The sequence below is a fragment of the Tachyglossus aculeatus genome, chromosome 7 (assembly GCF_015852505.1).
Source record: "Tachyglossus aculeatus isolate mTacAcu1 chromosome 7, mTacAcu1.pri, whole genome shotgun sequence".
NCBI lineage: Eukaryota > Metazoa > Chordata > Mammalia > Monotremata > Tachyglossidae > Tachyglossus > Tachyglossus aculeatus.
This window is the reverse complement of record NC_052072.1, coordinates 15,762,784-15,784,067: the sequence shown is the minus strand read 5'-3', so window position 1 is coordinate 15,784,067 and position 21,284 is coordinate 15,762,784. Positions and strand designations below refer to the sequence as shown.

At 48.5% G+C, this 21,284-nt stretch overlaps 1 protein-coding gene across 1 annotated transcript in view; it reads right to left on the bottom strand.

The window, feature by feature from the left end:
• Nucleotides 1-2,865: 2,865 nt before the first annotated feature.
• Nucleotides 2,866-21,284, bottom strand: part of PNPLA1 (patatin like phospholipase domain containing 1) — a 37,160-nt gene continuing 18,741 nt past the window's right edge. Inside the window, exons 3-9 of the mRNA XM_038749397.1 lie at nucleotides 20,737-20,802; nucleotides 17,067-17,276; nucleotides 15,062-15,122; nucleotides 12,936-13,808; nucleotides 9,839-9,917; nucleotides 7,498-7,634; nucleotides 2,866-3,722 (exon numbers count right to left, since the gene is read on the bottom strand). Coding sequence (XP_038605325.1) covers nucleotides 3,694-3,722; nucleotides 7,498-7,634; nucleotides 9,839-9,917; nucleotides 12,936-13,808; nucleotides 15,062-15,122; nucleotides 17,067-17,276; nucleotides 20,737-20,802 — 1,455 coding nt within the window. The 3' untranslated portion in view covers nucleotides 2,866-3,693. The remainder of the gene's footprint in view (nucleotides 3,723-7,497; nucleotides 7,635-9,838; nucleotides 9,918-12,935; nucleotides 13,809-15,061; nucleotides 15,123-17,066; nucleotides 17,277-20,736; nucleotides 20,803-21,284) is intronic.

Sequence of the window (21,284 nt, the reverse complement as noted above, 5' to 3'; positions counted from 1 at the left end):
GCTCACAGTCTTAATCCCCATTTTACAGATGAGGTACTGAGGCACAGAGAAGTTAAGTGACTCGCCCAAAGTCACACAGCTGACAATTGGCGGAGCCGGGGTTTGAACCCATGACCTCTGACTCCAAAGCCCAAACTCTTTCCACTTAGCCACGCTGCTTCTCGTTTCCACCGTGGATACGGCCTTAGGATACTTCTCTGCTTATGACCCAGGGCTTGGTAGGACCCAAGAAGGGTAGACTCTGTTCTCACTCAGTGCTCAGCGCTTAGAACAGTGCTTGGCACATAGTAAGCACTTAACAAATACCATTAGTAGTATTATTATTATTACTCAGTAAAGGAGTAGCACTGCTGCAATAGTGCAGATCTCACTTCTAAGTGGTTCTTTCTGCCTCCAGAAAGAGTCACTAGCCAATGTATCGGGAGTCTCTGGCCTAAGCCCCCGCTAGACAGGTCACTGAGCGAAGCATTGAAGCCCCCTATGGTGTATCTAGTCCCAAGTCCAGAGGTCCTGTATGTGGGCTGTGAGCCAGCTCTTCTGCTTCATGCCTTTGACCACCCGCGACCGCTTCTCCTCAGGCCTCCAGAGCTGGTTTTAGAGATGGGCAAGCTGGGTGGTTGCCCAGGAGGCCCAATTTTAAGGGGTCCTGGGCCTCTTCGGGTAGTCTACACCGGTACTATGAGGACCAAGGGGCTGACGGTGGGGGGTGGGAAATCCCTGAAGCCAATAGCTTCTGACCACTGCTGGTGGGGACGGAAGCCAGTTTAGGAAACCAGTCCTCAGGCCCCTCTTTCTCCCTTCCTTATCTCAAACTGAGGCCAGAAGCAGCTCCCCACCCTCCCACCCAGATGGTTCCAGCTCTGACCTGGCCCAGGAGGCTTGCCTGAGTTCACCAAATGTCCCAAACTGGCTCCACCTTCCCAACCAAAGCCTTTGTGACCTGATTCCAGAGGCTTAAACCGATGTCTTTCTTGAAAAGAGCTGCCATCTACCAGCAGAACGTCAAATAAACACCTTAATAATGATAATAATAACGATGAGGGCATTTGTTAAGCACTTACTATGTGCAAAGCACTGTTCTAAGTGCTAGGGAGGTTACAAGGTGATCAGGTTGTCCCACGGGGGGCTCACAGTCTTCATCTCCATTTTACAGATGAGGGAACCGAGGCCCAGAGAAGTTAAGTAACTTGCCCAAAGTCACACAGCTGACAATTGGTGGAGCCAGGATTTGAACCCATGACCTCTGACTTCAAAGCCCGTGCTCTTTTCCACTGAGCCACGCTGCTTCTCGTGCAACTAGGCCTAGTGGAAAGAGCATGGGCCTAGCAGTCAGAGGATCTAGGTTCTAATCCCAGCTCTGCCTGCCAGCGGTGTTACCCATTTTACAGATGAGGTAACTGGGGCACAGAGTAGTTAAAGGACTTACCCAAAGTCACTCAACAGATAAGTGGTGGAGACAGCATTAGAGAACTTACTGTAATGCTCGGCATAAAGTAAGAGTAGAACTAATACCACAGTTATTAGGTGAGAGGAGCTAATGTCAATGACTGTTGGTTTAAGGAGCCAAGAAATTCTTAGGGTGAAAATGCAATCAGTGAACAGCGATTAGGGCCAAAGCAATCTAATGGGAGATTTCATCCATTCAGTCTTATTTATTAAGAATTACTGTGTTCAAAGCACTGTACTAAGTGCTTGGGAGAGTACAATATAACAATAAGCAGACATAGTTCCTGCCCACAACGAGCTTATCAGCATCGCTTCCTAATTCGAAGACCTGAGAGTCACCAACTCTCTAAAATTCAGTATATTGCAGTGTCACTCAACTAACTCAACGAAGGTGAGCAGAACATAACCACTACAAGTACCTTTCCCCTCAGAGGCCTTTAAAGTGCATTTGAATGTTGTAGGACGATTCTTTTGAAATAGGTTTTATTGAAAGACTTCTTTACAGGGTGGCTTTAACGTTTGAACTCAAGGGGTAACTGTCTCAGCCCCTTCACACTGGAAGACACCCAAAGCCCAATCAATCAATGGTATTTATTGAACTCTTACTGTGTGCAGAGTCCTGTACTGTACTAAGCACTTGGGAAAGTACCATACAACAGAATTGGTAGTCATGTTCCCTGTTCACAGCTGGATGTGTTCTCTCCCCCAGCTGGATGGACCACATTATCTGCTCCTCCCACCCCAGTCCCTGCATCCCCCAAACCTTTACCTATTGAGCACAGCTGCTGTCAGTAACCAGGCTGAATATAGCCCTGTTAGTGCTGGGGAGAGACGAGTCCATGGAGGTGAGTGAAGAGGAGAATTTTGCCCTGAAGAAGCCCCTGGCAATTTTTTTACCCTCCAACTTTCTCTTCCCCTCCTCTTCTCTCCCTCCAGACCTTGGGTTCATTCTAGAATTTGCACATGTAAATAAGGACCCCATGGGACTCTCTTTCCTCAATCCTTGCAGTTGGCAGTTTTTCGTCATCTGATTTGCTCTAACATTACATTAGATGATTTGCTAAACACATGCTCCTGGCATGCAGGGGCTGGTCTCTGGGGAACTGGGGCTAGTAGACACCTGCAGAGAGATTGCCAGAGACTCTAGAGAGATTCCCAAGGACCCCAGAGAGACTCCTGGAGGCCCTAGAGAGACTTCCAGAGAGCCCTGAGGGACTCCTAGAGACTCCAGAGAGTCTTCTGGAGACCACAGAGGGACTCCCAGAGAGATTCAGGAACCTCAGAGAGACTTCCAGAGACCCCAGAGAGACTCCAGGAGATTGCAGAGAGTGTCTCTTGGAAACCCAGAAGGTCTCCTGGAGATCCCAGAGATATTCTCAAGGGGGGTTGGGGCTTGGTGGGTTGGGTGGGGGGGGACTTTGCCCTGCCAGTGTAGCATTGGGGGCAGTCAGGAAGGGAGTGGAAGTGGGAGATAAGGGAAGGGGTGGTTGAACCTGTAGGGCTTGGTCGAAGAGGTAATGTCTGCTCCAGTCTCTCTGGCCAGAGCAGAGTTATGCTGGGTGTCTAGGAACTTTTCCCTTCGCCCATCCCAGCTACTGTGCTACAAGCTGGCATATGTGGGAGTGGGAGTCTGCTAGGGACAAGGTGGCTTATTGGTTTGGTCCTTCCTCTTCCCAGACCCTTCCTCCTCCACTTCAATAGTGCAGAAAATAAGGGAGTTTCACCTTGAAGGGGAACAGGGCAGTGCAAGAATTGGGCTTACTCAGTCCTGAAGGGTCCCTGAGTGTTGGGAATGTCTGGGAGTGGCCAAGCCTGGTGCAGTGGCAGAACTGTCTGGTAACGCCTTCCTGAAGGGGTCAGAGAACTCCTCCTGCTCGTGCCCCCCTTTCCCTTTCCCCACCAATCCTGCCAGCGCCGATCCCAAGGAACAGCCATGCTGGCCGGCCTTTCTAGTCCCTCCATAAAGATTTCCTTAGGAAGTTAAAAAAAGCCAATCTCCTGGTTGCAAAGCCAAGGAACAGGTGTCATTCAAGATCCCTGGTTTGCCTGGCGAACAATTAACCATCCTGCATCTGAGCCCCAGCCCCATCTGCCCCAGAGGCTTTCTTGAGGCCTCAGGGGAACAAAAGTGTCACAAAAGTTGGGAGTCCACAGAGTGAGGATCCAAACTGCGGGAGGAGCTGCCGGCCCCAGGACCCAAAGCCATGCCGAGGTTAGGAGCCAGGAAAGGATGCTTTGTTTTCTCTTTCAGGATTCATTTTGGCCTTGGCTGTTACCTAGAAAAAAGGAAACAGATTCTGTGGTTTGGGAGCAGGTCTAGGCTTTGACAACTTTCTGGCTTTATTTCCATGCTAAGACATCCTCAAAGAGCATCTAGAAAACCTGGGCAGCCCCTGAGCTCTAAGTGGAGCTGACTGGAGGCAGGGGATCTGAGTCCACAGCTGTGTGGTCGGACTCAACTCCTAGAATCCCAGGGGAAGACTGTCAGAGCTCGGAGGGAAGAGAGCTCACACTTTGGGTGGGGTGGTAGAAGATGATGGAAGCAAGAGCTCTATATTCTAGAGAGGGGATTCCTGGCAGCCCTGAAGACAGAGCGGGCATGGCTAGTGGCAGCTAGAACCTCAGGGTCCACTGGGGACAAGGCACGTTTGGGACAGGAAAAGGAGTGGGGGTGTGGAGAGGGGAGAGAGGGCTCTGCTGTATTCCTGGAGAGGAAGTCTGAGCCAGAGGCCTGTTGAGATAATCAAACTATTTCACAAGGGAAGGGTAGTGGGAAACGAAGAGAGTAGAGAGAAGGGGCGATTAAGGCAGTGTGTTGAAGGGTAGCACAGTAAGGGAAGAGGGTTTGATCAGGAGTTGGAGTTTATCTTGATCCTCTAGTGGAGGTCAGTCAAATAATAATGATGATGATGATGGTATTTGTTTAGTGCTTACTATGTGCCATGCACCATTCTAAGCGCTGGGGCAGATACAAGTTCATCAGGTTGTCCCATGTGGGGCTCACAGTCTTAATCCCCATTTTACAGATGAGGGAACTGAGGCCCAGAGAAGTTAAGTGACTTGCCCAAAGTCACACAGCTGACAAGTGGCAGAACAGGGATTAGAACCCATGACCTCTGATTCTCAAGCCTGTGCCTTGTTCCATTAAGCCACGCTGCTTCTCCCAATCCCACTTTCACTTCAGCACTTCTGAGTTGCCTCACCACTGGCCCCCAACTCCCACACACACTTTTTAATTAGGTACATATCTTTGCGTAGGTACATAAATCTGAAGTAGAGAAGTTTATAGAATATCTTATATTCTGTATTGCTTCCTCCTATCTGCAATTTACTTTATTGTTTGTTTCCTCCAGTAGAGCATGTCTATTAATGTTACTGAACCCTCCAAAACGCTTAGTGTTTGAGAAGCAGCGTGGCTCAATGGAAAGAGCATGCGCTTTGGAGTCAGAGGGCATGGGTTCAAATCTTGGCTCTGCCAATCATCAGCTGTGTGACTTTGGGCAAGTCACTTAACTTCTCTGTGCCTCAATTACCTCATCTGTAAAACGGGGATTCAGACTGTGAGCCCCCCGTGGGACAATCTGATCACCTTGTAACCTCCCCAGCACTTAGAACAGTGCTCTGCACATAGTAAGTACTTAATATTAATAATAATGGCATTTATTAAGTGCTTACTATGTGCAAAGCACTGTTCTAAGTGGTTAAATGCCATCATTTAAGCTGCATCAGCCTTCTCTCTGATCTCCCATCCTCGTGTCTCTCCCCACTTCAATCCATACTTCATGCTGCTGCCTGGATTGTCTTTGTCCAGAAACGCTCGGGGCGTGTTACTCCCCTCCTCAAAAATCTCCAGTGGCTACCAATCAATCTGCGCATCAGGCAGAAACTCCTCACCCTGGGCTTCAAGGCTGTCCATCACCTCGCCCCCTCCTACCTCACCTCCCTTCTCTCCTTCTACAGCCCACCCCACACCCTCCGCTCCTCTGTCACTAATCTCCTCACCGTACCTCGTTCTCTCCTGTCCCCCCATCGACCCCCGGCCCACGTCATCCCCCGGGCCTGGAATGCCCTCCCTCTGCCAATCCACCAAGCTAGCTCTCTTCCTCCCTTCAAGGCCCTACTGAGAGCTCACCTCCTCCAGGAGACCTTCCCAGACTGAGCACCTTCCTTCCTCTCCCCCTCGTCCCCCTCTCCATCCCCCCATCTTACCTCCTTCCCTTCCCCACAGCACCTGTATATATGTATATATGTTTCTACATATTTATTACTCTTTTTATTTATTTATTTATTTTACTTGTACATATCTATTCTATCTATTTTATTTTGTTAATATGTTTGGTTTTGTTCTCTGTCTCCCCCTTTTAGACTGTGAGCCCACTGTTGAGTAGGGACTGTCTCTATGTGTTGCCAACTTGTACTTTCCAAGCGCTTAGTACAGTGCTCTGCACACAGTAAGCGCTCAGTAAATATGATTGATTGATCATTTATTATTATTAGTAGTACAGTGCTCTGCATACAGTGGACATTCATTCATTCATTCATTCAATCATATTTATTGTGTGCTTACTGTGTGCAGAGTACTGTACTAAGCACTTGGGAAGTACAAGTTGGCAACATATAGAGATGATCCCTACCCAACAACGGGCTCACAGTCTAGAAGGACATTGGATGAATACTACTGATTGAAATCAATCCTGTATCCTGGAAATGAGGATTAATAGGTTTCTTTCATCCTTTATTTGGAGGAATCAATCAATCAGTTATATTTCTTCAGTGTTTACTATGTGCAGAGCAATGCACTAAGTGCTTCGGAATGTACAATAGAGTTAGTATACACAATCCCTGCCCTCAGGGAGCTTCCAATCTGGTAGGCAGTCCTTTGGGACTGGATGGACCCAGAGCATCCAGAAAAGAGTAACTTCAGAGAGTGGAAAGGATGAAAGGCAGGTTTGATGGGGTGGCTAAAGGAATGGAGACTGTTGACCTAAAGAAGAGAAGGCTGAGGTGGGGTTGACTTGAATGATTCTTTTCAAGTCTACAAGAGGTTTTCTGGGGAAGAAGCCATCATTCTTTCTCTCACCAGAGGTTCAAGCAAGAGGAGCAAGACTTCAACTAAAGCAGAAAAGAGTTTGGTTGGACCTTCAGGAAGAGCTCCCGGAAGGTCAGGGGGGTGAAAGCTGGAAATGGGCTACCAAGGGAGGTTGCTGGGACTCCATCTCTGGAAATCTTTAAGAAAATCCATTTAGTCATTCACCGGCTGGAGGCTGGGGGCTAGACCAGAAGACCTTCCTAGCCTGTCTGACCTTTCTGGTCTGTCATGGGATGAACCCCTGTAGTTCAGGAAATCAAGGATCCTTCTACACTGTAAGTTCACTGTGGGCAGGGAACATGGTTCCCAACTCTGCTGTACTGTATTCCCCCAAGAACTTGGTACAGTGCTCTGCACACAGGAAGTGTTCAATAAATATCACTGATGATGACTGAGGAAAAGAACAGGATTTTAATATGAAGGAGCTATAAAAATCATCCTTCTACTATGAGGGGTCAAACCCAGTTTGGGGGTTCCTTATTAAGGGGGTACCAGAGTAAGTGGAAACTCTCTAGAGCCTATCACAATAAAGGATGATAGGTGGTAGAAAAATGTCCTGGAAGGAAAGTTTAAAGGGATGGCGAATCTCTAGTCTGGAGAAGAGAAGGCTGAGAGATTGGGTCAAGCTTAGGAGGGGATGTCAGAAAGAGAAAACTGACCGGCTGTCTTCCATTTCCATTGAGAACAGACCAGAGGACATGGGATTTAACTGCAGCAGGAGAGATCTAGTTACAAGGAAGTACTCCCTGATCATTAGAGCTCTGCGAAGGAGACTGCAGTTTCCTCACTTTTGGAGATCATTAAAAATGGGATGCCTTGGAGACAGGGGACTGGGCTACTAGGCCTCTGGTCAACACATCCAAATCGCTCCAAAACAAAGCTTTCCCAACCACTTCTCTCCTCAAATAAGCCAGAAATCTCCTCTCTCTCCTTCTGGTAATAGAAACATTGGCAATGCTCACTGTTGTCTTTGTTTGTTCCCATGGATTGCTGATGTTTTGGCAAACCGCTCCCACTGTCACTGGGATTTTGGCTGGGCTTTTGGAAGAACTTTAAAACCCAGTTTGGATCTTCAGAGAAATGTCCGGATTCCAGAAAGCTGTAAAAGGGAAAAAGTGAGAGTTTAGCTGGGGTGTTTTCCCTATTGGACCACCAATAATGATGGCTTGGATTTCGAGAGGGATTAGATTTTCCTTTGGGTTTTCAAGGTTTACCTTATTTTATCCTCAGAGCAGCCCTGTGAGGTAGGGAGAGATGGATTTTGAGAGGGATTTCATTTTCCCACAGGCTTTCAGGAGTTACCTCATTTTGCCGGATTGTCTTTGTCCAGAAACGCTCTGGGCATGTTACTCCCCTCCTCAAAAATCTCCAGTGGCTACCAATCAATCTGTGCATCAGGCAGAAACTCCTCACCCTCGGCTTCAAGGCTGTCCATCACCTCGCCCCCTCCTACCTCACCTCCCTTCTCTCCTTCTCCAGCCCAGCCCGCACCTTCCGCTCCTCTGCCGCTAATCTCCTCACCGTGCCTCGTTCTCGCCTGTCCTGCCATCGACCCCCAGCCCATGTCATCCCCGGGCCTGGAATGCCCTCCCTCTGCCCATTCACCAAGCTAGCTCTCTTCCTCCCTTTAAGGCCCTACTGAGAGCTCACCTCCTCCAGGAGGCCTTCCCAGACTGAGCCCCTTCCTTCCTCTCCCCCTCGTCCCCCTCTTCATCCCCCCATCTTACCTCCTTCCCTTCCCCACAGCACCTGTATATATGTATATATGTTTGTACATATTTATTACTCTATTTATTTATTTTACTTGTACATATCTATTCTATTTATTTTATTTTGTTATTATGTTTGGTTTTGTTCTCTGTCTCCCCATTTTAGACTGTGAGCCCACTGTTGGGTAGGGACTGTCTCTATATGTTGCCAACTTGTACTTCCCAAGCGCTTAGTACAGTGCTCTGCACACAGTAAGCACTCAATAAATATGATTGAATGATTGATTGATTTTAACCTCAGAGCAGCTCTGAGAGGAAGGAAGAGGCAGATACAAATATCCTCATTTTACAGAAGAGAAAACTGGGGTCCAGAGAGGTTAAGTCACTTGCCCCATCAGCCAGCTGGTCAGTGGGAGAGCTGGAAATGGCACCTGGATCTCCCGCTGACTTGCCCCAGGCCCCCCAAACCACATTGGAGACCTTAAAGCTGTTTCCTTATGAGGACCCCATGGCATCTCCACCGAATCAAGTGTGGGTCTTCTCGAGGATGAGTGGCATATGGGCACAGCCCTGCAGCCCTATGCTGTGTAAGGAAGCCAGGGTTTCAGCAGCAGCTGGAAATGAGGGGGTAGAAGTGGATTCCACATTGATGATATTTGATAAGCACTTACTATGTATCAAACACTGTTCTAAGCGCTGGGTAAATACTAGGTAATCAGGTTGGACACAGTCCCTATCCCCGGTGGGCCTCAAAGTCTTAATTCCCATTTTAATCCCCACGAGAAGCAGCGTGGTTCAGTGGAAAGAACACAGGCTTTGGAGTCAGAGGTCATGGGTTTGAATCCCAGCTCTGCCAATTGTCAGCTGTGTGACTTTGGGCAAGTCACTTAACTTCTCTGTGCCTCCATTACTCCATCTGTAAAATGGGGATTAAGACTGTAAGCCTCCGTGGGACAACCTGATCACCTTGTAACCTCCCCAGCACTTAGGACAGTGCTTTGCATGTAGTAAGCACTTAATAAATGCCATTATTATTATTATTATTATTATTATTTTACAGATAAGGTAACTGAGGCCCAGTGAAGTGATTTGCCCAAATTCCCACAGCAGACAAGTGGTGGAGTTGGGATTCGAACCCAGGTCCTTCTGACTCCCAAGCCCATGGTCTATCCATTAGGTCATGCTGCACTGTGGGCGAGGATCACGTCTCCCAACTCTGTTATACTGTCCCCTCCCAACCACTGAATCAGGTGCTCTCTGCACACAGTAAACACTCAATAAGTACGATTAAATCCTATTCTATTTATTTTATTTTGCCTATTCTATTTCTTTTATTTTGTTAGTATGTTTGGTTTTGTTCTCTGTCTCCCCCTTTTAGACTGTGAGCCCACTGTTGGGTAGGGACTGTCTCTATATGTTGCCAGTTTGTACTTCCCAAGCGCTTAGTACAGTGCTCTGCACATAGTAAGCGCCCAATAAATACGACTGATGATGATGATGATGATTAAATGACTGATTGATCAAGAAGCCATGGTGTCGGCCAGATTTCTCTGGGTGCCCTGGCTGACAGGTCGCCTGGGCAAGGAACACTCACGTGACAAAGGGCTTGGAGACGGCCTCCTTCAGACTGACTAGGAGCATGGAGATCCTCCCGGGCTGTGGGGCAGCGGACGCTATGGGAAAGAAAGGGAGGAAGCAGAGATAACGGTTCTTCCCAGCCTGGAGCGAGGGGACCTTCTGTCCCAAGGAGCGAGAACTTGGCTGGGATTCAGATTGGTCTGGGACTCTCTCCTGACTAATCCATCCAAGGGGGAGAGGCTGCCAGAGAGGCTGCTTAGATGCGTGGCCTAGTAGATGGAGCATAGGTCTGGGTTCTAATTCTGACTCCGCCACTTGTGTGCTGTACGACCTTGGGCAAGTCACCTCCATTCTCTATGCTTGTCACCTCATCTGTAAAATGGGGATTAAGACTGTGAACCCCATATGGACTTGGACTGTGTCCAGCCTAACTAGCTTGTATCTACTCCAGAACAGTGCTTGGCACTTAGAAACATATACCGTTATTTAAAAAACAAATAAACAAACAGAACTGTGTCTCTTCTGGAAATTCCCTCGAGAGCCTAATAATATAATAGCATTTATTAAGCGCTTACTATGTGCAAAGCACTGTTCTAAGCGCTGGAGAGGTTACAAGATGATCAGGTTGTCCCACGGGGGGCTCACCATCTTCATCCCCATTTTACAGATGAGGTAACTGAGGCACAGAGAAGTTAAGTGACTTGCCCAAAGTCACACAGCTAATTGGCAGAGTCAGGATTTGAACCCATGACCTCTGACTCCAAAGCCCGTGCTCTTTCCCACTGAGCCACGCTGCTTCTCTTCTAATGCAGGAGTTTCCTTTGTGGGCCCTTGGTATGGCCTCATGACTGATTAGTTAGTCTGGCCAGAGTGCTCTGCACACAGTAAGCACTCAATAAATACTATTGAAAGAATGAATGCCCTCCTTCCTCTCCCCCTCCCCATCCCCCTGCCCTACCTCCTTCCCCTTCCCACAGCACCTGTATATATGTTTGTACAGTTTTATTACTCTATTTATTTTACCTGTACATATTTACTATTCTATTTATTTTGTTAATGATGTGCATCTAGCTTTACTTCTGTTTATTCTGACGACTTGACACCTGTCCGCATGTTTTGTTTTGTTGTCTGTCTCCCCCTTCTAGACTGTGAGCCCGTTGTTGGGCAGGGACCGTCTCTATATGTTGCCAACTTGTACTTCCCAATTGCTTAGTTCAGTGCTCTGCACACAGTAAGCGCTCAATAAATACAATTGAATGAGACTGTGAGCCCGCTGTTGGGTAGGGACCGTCTCTACATGTTGCCAACTTGTACTTCCCAAGTGCTTAGTCCAGTGCTCTGTCTGTCTCCCCCTTCTAGACTGTGAGCCCGCTGTTGGGTAGGGACCATCTCTATCTGTTGCCGATTTGTACTTCCCAAGCGCTTAGTACAGTGCTCTGCACACAGTAAGCGCTCAATAAATACGATTGAATGAGTGAATGAATGAATGAATGAATGAACTAGAGTTGACCATCCTAGAGGCTGGAATCAGGGAAACTGCACTTCTCCATTTTTCCCACAGGGGGCGCTTAAATGTAAGCTTTCCAAGAGGTCACCGTTCCCAGAATAATAATAATAATAATAACAATAATAATAATAATAATAATACTTGTGGTATTTGTTAAGCGCTTACTATGTGCCAGACACTGTACTAAGCTCCGGAAGGTTTGGCTGGGTGGCTCCGACCTGTGCCCTGGCTTCCTGGGAATTTGCCCTGCCAAACTCTTTCTTGTTCCACGTTCTTAGCATCAGATTTGGAGCAGAGGAGTCCAAGCAACTCTGGTGCCATCAGCTGCCCTAGGAGTCACCCAGAACCTGGGACTCCTCAGAGCTGAATCTGCAAATTCTTTCCCTTCCTAGGGCTGGGTGAGACTTTTCATTTCCCTGGGGATGGGTTGAGGGCCACGCTTTCTATCCATTAATGTCCAAAGCAGACACTTTAATTTTAAGAATTGACTTGGCCACAGAAAGTGAGATGCTTGTGACACTGGTTTGGGCTTGAGGAGGCTGAGTACAGTAGGGGTTTTGGGGGACCCAAGAGGTTCTTCCTCCTGGGTGGTGAATTGGAGCTAGAGGGATAGTGACTCTGTTCTGATGCTTTCTCAGGGTTGAAGCTGCACTTGAGTGTGAGCTCGGGTAGGAGTGGGGAGGTATTTCAGAAGATCCAGCTCTGTTGTATTGTATTCTCCCAACACTTAGTACAGTGCTCTGCACACACTAAGCACTCAAGAGCATAGGCTGTGGAGTCAGTGGTCACGGGTTCAAATCCCGGCTCCGCCAGTTGTCAGCTGTGTGACTTTGGGCAAGTCACTTAACTTCTCTGTGCCTCAGTTACCTCATCTGTAAAATGGGGATTGACTGTGAGCCCTCTGTGGGATAACCTGATCACTCTGTAGCCTCCCCAGTGCTTAGAACAGTGCTTTGCACATAGTAAGCACTTAATAAATGTCACAATTATTACTAATTGATTGATTGATCTGGCTGCCTCCATCAGTGAGGATGAAAGTTCCCCCAAGTCCTGTCCCCTGGTTTGGCCTGAAGAGAGTCACCCAGGCTGCTCCCAGGAGGAGGTAGTTCCCGGAGGGTTTTATATTATTATATAATTGTATTATATAATAATGATAGCAATAATAATGATAATAATAGCATTTGTTAACTGCCAAGCATTTACTACATGCCAAGCCTGTACTAAGTGCTAGGGTAGATACAAAACCATCAGGCTGGCCACAGTCCCAGCTCCACATGGGGCTCTAGTCTAAGAGGGAGGGAGAATAGGTACTTAATCACCATTTTGCAGATGAAGAAACTGGAACACAGAGAACTCAAGTGATTTGCCAAGGTCACACAGCAGGCAAGTTGCAGAGCTGGGATGAGAACCCAGGTATCCTGACTCTCCAGCCTGGGATCTTTCCAATAAGCCAAGCCGAACCAAGGGTTTTCTCCTTCTGACTTCAACCTTTCCAAATGAGCCAGTGCTTTTGACCGACTGCTGAGTAAAAAGCCTGGGAAATTCAGTTTCCAAGGAGGGTAGAGAAAAACACAAAAGCCCAAGTCAAGTTAGAGGACAGCGGTACCTTGGGGAGAGCACGTGACCGGAGGCTCCAGGGGAGACTGTGGAGCAGACGATCCAACTGCTGACAAGATTGGAGGTGAGCCTGGGGAATGCGTGGGTGTCGATCCAGGAAAACCAAGCGGTGGTGAGCCAGGCAGCTGGCTGGAGGTTGTAGGTGACTGGAGAGGTGGAGAGCTGGGAGGCTGGGCCTGTGACACTGGGAGCCACCGAGGCACGGATATAGGCAGCTGTGCAGGAGATGTTGGGGACTGCATAGGCTTCTGGGTAGGGGGTGAAGGGGACCGGAGAGGTGGTGATCCAGGGGGCTGTGTGGTTGACATAGGGGATTGGGTGGGAGGGGATCCAGGCGGTGATGGAGAGGACTCCCTCGATGGGGAACCAGGGGGTGAGGGAGCCCACTGCCTGGGTGGACACCCAGGTGGTGATGGAGAGAACTGGCTGGGTGGGGACCCAGGGGATGATGGAGCCTGCTGCCTGTGTGGGGACCCAGGGGGTGATGGAGTGGACAGACTGGGTGGAGACCCAGGGGGTGATGGAGTGGACAGACTGGGTGGGGACCCAGGTGGTGATGGAGAAAAGTGCCTGGATGGGGACCCAGATGGTGATGGAGCAGACCAGCTGGGTGGGGACCCAGGAGGTGATGGAGCAGACAGTCTGGATGGGGACCCAGGCGGCAGGCTACCATCCTTCCTTGTCCCTTCCACTGCCTCCTCCCAGGTGTGTTCACAGGAGTCCGATGCACGGCTGGGAATCCTATCTGGGCCTGTTTTGCTACCCACAGCCCATTCCTTGGAGAGCAACGGATTCCCTGGGGAGAACACTTCCACCAGCGGAAAAGCCAGCTTCCTGGAGGGAGACTGGAGACTGGCGGCATCTAACAAACACAACGGTACGAGGTTCAGAGATGTCAACACAAAACAAACAGCACAAACCAATCTCTTCCCCCACCCGCAGCTCCCGAGTCTAAATGTTAGATGTGGAACTAAATGGCCAGGCCTAACTCTCTGGTGTCTTATCCTACCTGCATTATAAAAGTCTGCCCCTCAGGGAGCCACTCTCACTTCAGAAGACCACCTGCCTCCTTCAGCTTCTGCTCCGGGTAATTTTTAGCACTTCACAGCTTTCACAGGTAAGAAGGTTTCAATAAACTTAGAAGAAAGGGTGAAATTAGACTTCATTGGGCTAAGCTTCCCCCACACTCTTTGCTTTCATGTTCATCGAAAAGAGCATCCCAGAAGTTCCTGGGACTGAGTCTTAAAGGCAACCCTGGGGAAGGCTCAGGTAGGGAAGCTGGGTCCAGAAGCTGGGCATTCCGGGAATGGCCTGGCAGGCCGGGTGGGCAAGGCAACCTTGGAGAAAATGCAGTTTCAAGCAGAAGGCATTTCTGAGCAAAACAGAAAGGGAAAGCAGAGAGGAGAAATGAGAGGGGAGGATGTTGGCATTAGATAATGGATGGTGGGGTAGAATGGGTGAAATTAGTTGGCAACTACGGGATGCAGAACAAGAAAACGTTTTAAAATTCAGGGGGCAGTCCTGAGGGGAGTAGGAGAACATTAAGGGTATGGGGTTCCAACGAAGGAAGATTCTTTAAATATGATATTATGCAGACACTGGATAGGGTCCAGAGAAGAAAATCAAAAGTGACTCAGAAAAAAGGAAACATGCCGGACAAGAAAAGGTGAAAGGAGTTGAGTATTTAGCCTAGAAAAGCATAGGTTGAGGGGTTAATTATGAACAATGAGGGATTGCTATGAGGAGACCAGCTGTTTCTAATGGTTCTCAGACAAATGAATGGGAGGAACAGGTTCAAATTGCTGCAAGAGAGAGTGCAGAGAGAAAGAGAATCCTGGCTCTCACGGGAGTAAAACCCTGAAGGGATGGTATTGAGTTTCCACTCATGGAGATGTTTTTAAGCAGGTGGAAAGACTTTCTGTCAGGGATGGTTCAGATATTCCTTTGTCCAGAGGCAGGAGTCTGGATGGGCTTTCTAAGCTACCTCTTCCAGAGTCTTTTTTTTTCTAGCTGGATGTTTCAATACTTGGGCTTTGGAAACCTACTGCTTCCCCTGATCCCCCCAATTTAAGGAATCCAGAGCTCCAGGGAGCTTCAGGTCCTGGGATTACTCACTCAGCCGCTTCAGGTAATGGACTGTATCTTGGTACCCTCGGTAATAATATTCATGTAGAGCCTGGAGGGGAGAGCGGGATAGAGTAACAATAATAAGAGTAATAATAATAACAGTCCCTTGGTTTTCTATTGCACTTTTATTCTCAAAGCACTCTCACATTAATTAGTTCAGGTCAGCTCCCACAACAACACTGTGAAGTAGGGAGAGATGGGGAAAATGGGGAAACTGAGGTATAGAGAAGTTAAGTGACTTGCCCACATCCACATGACAGGTTAGCGGCACAGGGTGGACTCGAACCCGGACCCTCTGGCTCAGGGTATTTGTTAAGCACTTACTACGTGCCAAGCACTGAACTAAGCGCTCCTGTAGATTTGAGATAATCGGGTGGGACACAGTCCCTGCCCCACCACCCGACTGCCATTTTTGAGAAGCAATGTTGCTTAGCAGAAAGAGCAAGGGATTAGGAGTCAGAGGACCTGGGTTCTAATCCCGGCTCTGCCACTTACCAGCTGTGTGACCTTGGGCAAGTCACTTCTCTGTCCCTTCACTTCTCTGTGTCTCAGTTCCTTCAGCTGCAAAATGGGGATTCAATACCCTTCTCCCTCTTACTTAGGCTTTGAGCCCTGTGTGGGACCTGATTATCTTGTATCTACCCCAGCACTTAGTACAGGGCTTGGCACATAGTAAGCCCTTAGTAAATACCACTATTATTTAATTTAAGCCCAGGGGTGTGAAGCAACAAGATGCTTCTATCTTGAGTAGAAGAACAAGGAAAGGTTCCTAGGAGATCTGACCCTTGCACCCAGAGTTATGATGCTGGGATGGCCATTGTGGCTTTTTCTACAGCTGCCCACTTGCCCAGGGAAGTAGTTATGAGAGCCCCCGCCATCAAATTGTCATTGCACAGGGGGTGCATAGGGCAGAGTATTGTCAATGTCATCACTTTCCCCTTCCCTTTTGAATCCTTAGTTGTCCTGATAATTACATAATAATAAATAGATAAATATTTATGAAGCAATTACTGTGTGTCAAACACTGGGTTAGATACAAGATAATTGGATAGGACACAGTCCCCTGTCCCACATGGGGCTCACAATCGAGAGGGGAGGGAGGATAGATATGATGATGATGATGGTATTTGCTAAGCACTTACCATGTGCCAAGCACCATCCTAAGCACTGGGGTAGATACAAGGTAATCAGGTTGTCCCACGTGGGGCTTACAGTCTTGATCCCCCTTTTACAGATGAAGTAACTGAGTCACAGAGAAGTTAAGCGACTTGCCTGAAGCCACACAGCTGCCAAGTGGCAGAGCAGGGATTAGAACCCATGGTCTCTGACTTCCAAGCCCGTGCTCTTTCCACTAATCCACCCTGCTTCTCGTGGGATATCTTAGCCCAGTTTTACAGATGAGGAAACTGAGGTGCAGAGAAGTTAAGTGATTTGTCCAAGGTAATGCGGGAGGCAAGTGATGGAACTGGGAGCAGAACTGGGGTCTCCGGAGTCCCAGGCCTGAGCAGAGAAGCAGCGTGGCTCAGTTGAAAGAGCACGGGCTTTGGAGTCAGAGGTCATGGGTTCGAATCCCGGCTCCGCCACATGTCTGCCGTGTGACCTTGAGCAAGTCACTTAGCTTCTCTGAGCCTCAGTTACCTCATCTGTAAAATGGGGATTAAGACTGTGAACCCCACATGGGACAACCTGATCACTTTGTATCCCCCCAGTGCTTAGAACAGTGCTTTGCACATAGTAAGGGCTTAACAAATGCCAACATTATTATTATTATTACTTTCCACTAGGCCATGCTACCTCCTCATCACCGGTCAGAGCCTAGGTGGGTGTTGCTCCTCCCTGTTGGTGCCCCTAACATTGCCCAGCTAGAACCAAAGGAAAAATGATGAGGACAGTGTGGGAGAGGGGGTTCCTCACCCCTTTTCTTACTCCTCCCACCTCGTGTTCTCCAGGTCCTGCCCCCTTCTCTCCCCTGCTGACCACCTCCCCGACTCACCGTCACGTCAGGAGGAAAGAGAGCATGGGACATTCTGGCCAGGTTCTCCAATGAGAATTGATAAGCGCAGTTACATATCCGGAAATCGTGGAAGACAGCGGGGCAGTCCCGGGGGCAGATATCATACTGCCCGGTGAAGGCAGAGATGGTGATGACGTCTGTCCAGTCAGCGCAGGGCTGCATGCTAGTGAAGCCACCATCGATGTACCTCTAGGGGATGGGGAGGGAGGTGGGGGGGGGGGGGCAAACCAAATTAATGTTTAAGGGTGACATTTGTTAAGCACTTACTATGTGTCAGGCACTGTAGTAAGGGCTGCGGTAGATATAAGGTAATCAGGTTGGACATAGTCCCTGTCCCACATGGGGCTCATGATCTTAATCCCCATTTTACAGAAGAGGGAACTGAAGCACAGAGAAGTGAAGTGACTAGCCCAAGGTCACCCAGCAGACAAATGGCAGAGCTGGGATTAGAACCCAGGTCCTTTTGACTCCCACGCCTATGCTCTATCCACTGAGCCATACTGCTTCTCCGCTATGCTACGCTGCTTCACTGATATTGGCTGAAATATTAACAGCAGCTTAAATAGAAGATAAGTATCCAAAAGACACCCTACCTGTCTCTCAAAGCATGCTGGGCTTTGTGTTTCCCATACCTGAGCAATGGTACCAGAGAAGCAGCGTGTCTCAGTGGCAAGAGCCTGGGCTTGGGAGTCAGAGGTCATGGGTTCTAATCCCGCCTCCACCACTTGTCAGGTGTGTGACTTTGGGCAAGTCACTTAACTTCTCTGGGCCTCAGTTACCTCATCTGTAAAATGGGGATGAAGACTGTGAGCCTCCCGTAGGACAACCTGATCACCTTGTAACCTCCCCAGCGCTTAGAACAGTGCTTTGCACATAGTAAACGCTGTCTCCCCCTTCTGTCTGTCTCCCCCTTCTAGAATGTGAGCCCGCTGTTGGGTAGAGACCGTCTCTATATGTTGACAACTTGTACTTCCCAAGTGCTTAGTACAGTGCTCTGCACACAGTAAGCACTCAATAAATACGATTGAATGAATGAATGCCATAATAATAATAATAATTATTAAATGGCCTGATGACTTCTGTCTGAGCTCTTCCCACCTCTCCTGGAGCACTAATCGATCAGTCCATCAATGGTATTTATTGAGTGCTTTCTGTGTGCAGAGTACTGTATTAATCGCCTAGGGGAGTACAAGACAACGAGAGTTAATAGATTCCCTGCCCACAGCGAGCTTACAGTCTAGAGGTGGGAGTATTATCACTCATGGCCAACAGAATCAATCTTTCTAATGGATGAGGTTTAGCCAGAAGAAGCACATCCATGGGCAGGTGGGTCTCGCTCAGCATCCTGAGCCTTTCACTTTTTCTAATTTCCAGCTGTGGAGAGAGGGGCAAAAGCCCCTCATATGCTGGCTTGGGGCCTCACTGCTGCAGTGGATAGGTACTGATATTGAGGTGTTGCAGAGCTAGGAGACCCCTGTCATCCAGGCTATTTATCCCAGCACTTAGCACAGTGCCCAGCATATTGTAGGTGCTTAGAAAGAACCATAATCATCATCATCATCATTATTATCATCATTGCTTGGATGGACACAGAGTCGGAGAGGGGATATACTATGCTCTTCCTTCATTTATCACTTCTGCTCCAACTCTCACTGGTTTCTCTTCCCCTTTCGTCCCTGCTCCCTCCACCCCCATTTCACAGTGACTTTGACTTCCTAAAGCCCTTGCTGGGGAAGCAGTGCGGAAAGAGCACAGGGCTGGGAGTCAGTGCACCAGGGTTTTAATCCCCAGCTCTGCCACTTGCCTGCTGTATTGTCTCAGGTAAGGCATTTGACTTTTCTGGGCCTCAGTGTCCTCATCTGTAAAATGGGGATTCAGTACTTTTTCTCCCTTCTACTTAGACTGTGAACCCCATGTGGGACAAGGACTGTGTCTGACCTGATTGTCTTGTTTCTATTCCAGTGCTTAGTACATAGCAAGCTCAGTGGAAAGAGCACAGGCTTGAGAGTCAGAGGTCATGGGTTCAAATCCCAGCTCCGCCAATTGTCAGCTGTGTGACTTTGGGCAAGTCACTTAACTTCTCTGGGCCTCAGTTACCTTGTCTGTAAAATGGGGATTAAAACTGTGAGCCCCCCGTGGGACAACCTGATCACCTTGTAACCTCCCCAGCGCTTAGAACAGTGCTTTGCATATAATAAGAGCTTGATAAATGCCATTATTATTATTAACAAGCACCACAATTACAATAATTATTACTGCAGGTGCTCAGACCCCTTGGGGATAAAGACTTAGGAGAATTAAGATCTTTGTGTGTGTGTGTGTGTATACATACATCTATGTCCTAAATCTGTGTGTATGTGCATGTATATAATAATGATGGTATTTATTAAGCACTTACTATGTGCCAAACACTGTTCTAAGCACTAGGGTAGATACAAAGTAATCAGGTTGTCCCACCTGGGGCTCCCCGTCTCAATCCCCAATTTTCAGATGAGGTAACTGAGGCCCAGAGAAGTGAAGTGACTTGCCCAAAGTCACTCAGCTGACAAGTGGCGGAGCCAGGATTAGAACCCATGACCTCTGATTCCCAAGCCCAGGCTCTTTCCACTGAGCCATGCTGCTTCTCATGTATGTAGCTGTCCTTGGTGTTCAGAGAAGACACCATTGATAGTGGAGCCCACTTATGGTTGCAGATAATAATTAGGGTATTTGTTAAGCTCTTACAAGCTGAAAAGACCAACATAGGCCCCACTGTGCCCTTGCAAAGATAGTCTCTCGTGCTGCCGTATTGGCTGTTTGCCACAGGCTGGTGCTGATTTTGCCAAGTTGCAAGTTAGTGAGGGCAGGGGCCATAGGCCAAAAGGGTCTTTGGGGATTCTGAAAGTTCTCTGTGGGCAGGGAGTGTGTTTACTAACTCTGTTGTACTCCCCCATGCACTTAGTACTGTGCTCTATACACAATAAGCACTCAGTGATGATGATAATTCTGACCAAGTGGAGGTAAGGGAGGAATAACAATAATAAAAATGGCATTTATTAAGCGCTTACTTTGTACAAAGCACTGTTCTAAGCACTGGGGGGGTTACAAGGTGATTAGGTTGTCCCACAGAGGGCTCACAATCTTAATCCCCATTTTACAGATGAGGTAACTGAGGCATAGAGAAGTTAAGTGACTGGCCCAGGGTCACACAGCTGACAATTGGCGGGGCCAGGATTTGAACCCATGACCTCTGACTCCAAAGCCTATGCTCTTTCCACTGAGCCATGCTGCTTTTAAGGAAGGAAGGAGGAAGGAAGGAAGACAAGGGTCTGAGCAGGAGGGAGGGTCCCGGAGCAAAGAAAGTTACTACGGCTGGGGTTTGAGTCTAGAGAAACTTGGCAAGTCCAAGACTCCCCAACCATTGAAAATCATGTCTCCCTTCCCCACCTAACTGGGCACAATCTCTGCCTCCTTCTCATGGGGCTCTTCACCTTGAGCCTCAGGGTGGACGGAGAACAGGCATGGCCTTTGCCCCCAATCCTCCCTTTCCTGGCAGTCAGTCAGTTAACTGTATTTATTGAGCACTTAGTGTGTGCGGAGCACTGTACTAAGCGTTTGGGAGAGTACAAGAGGGCAGTAGAACAGACACATTCCCAGCCCCATCACTCACCACGCCTCGGTAGGTCGGAGGGATGAGCCCGCAGTAGACTGGGACAAAACAGCTGCAATACAGCACCTGAGGAGAGACACAGAACTTCCTGCAGCTCTCCGGAGGAGGTGGGAAACAGGGTGACCCTGAGGCGCTCACCACTGACCCCGGGAAAGTTAAGTCACCGGCTGAGGAGGCCTGGGCAACAGCCTCAGGTCAGTCCCTCCCCACCGGGGCAGCTGACCCTGAGCTCCCTAGAGAAAGAAGGAATGGAAAGTGGGAGAGAGGAGGCTGGAGGGATAGAAAGGAGGAAGGAGAGGCGAGGGCAAGGAAGGGGGCAAGAAGAAACAGTTCAGCCAGAGTGAGGAGGGAGAGAAGGAAGGAGTCAGTGAAAGAAGAGAGGGAGGGATAGTAATAATAATAATAATTACGGTATTTATTGAGTGTTTACTAGGTGCAAAGCATTGTTCTAAGCTCTGGGATGGAGAGAAAGGGTATTCTAGTCACAGATCTCAGCCTGAGTCCCTTTGTCCCTCATTGAGTGACCTAGCTAGTCAGGGAAGGAGGTT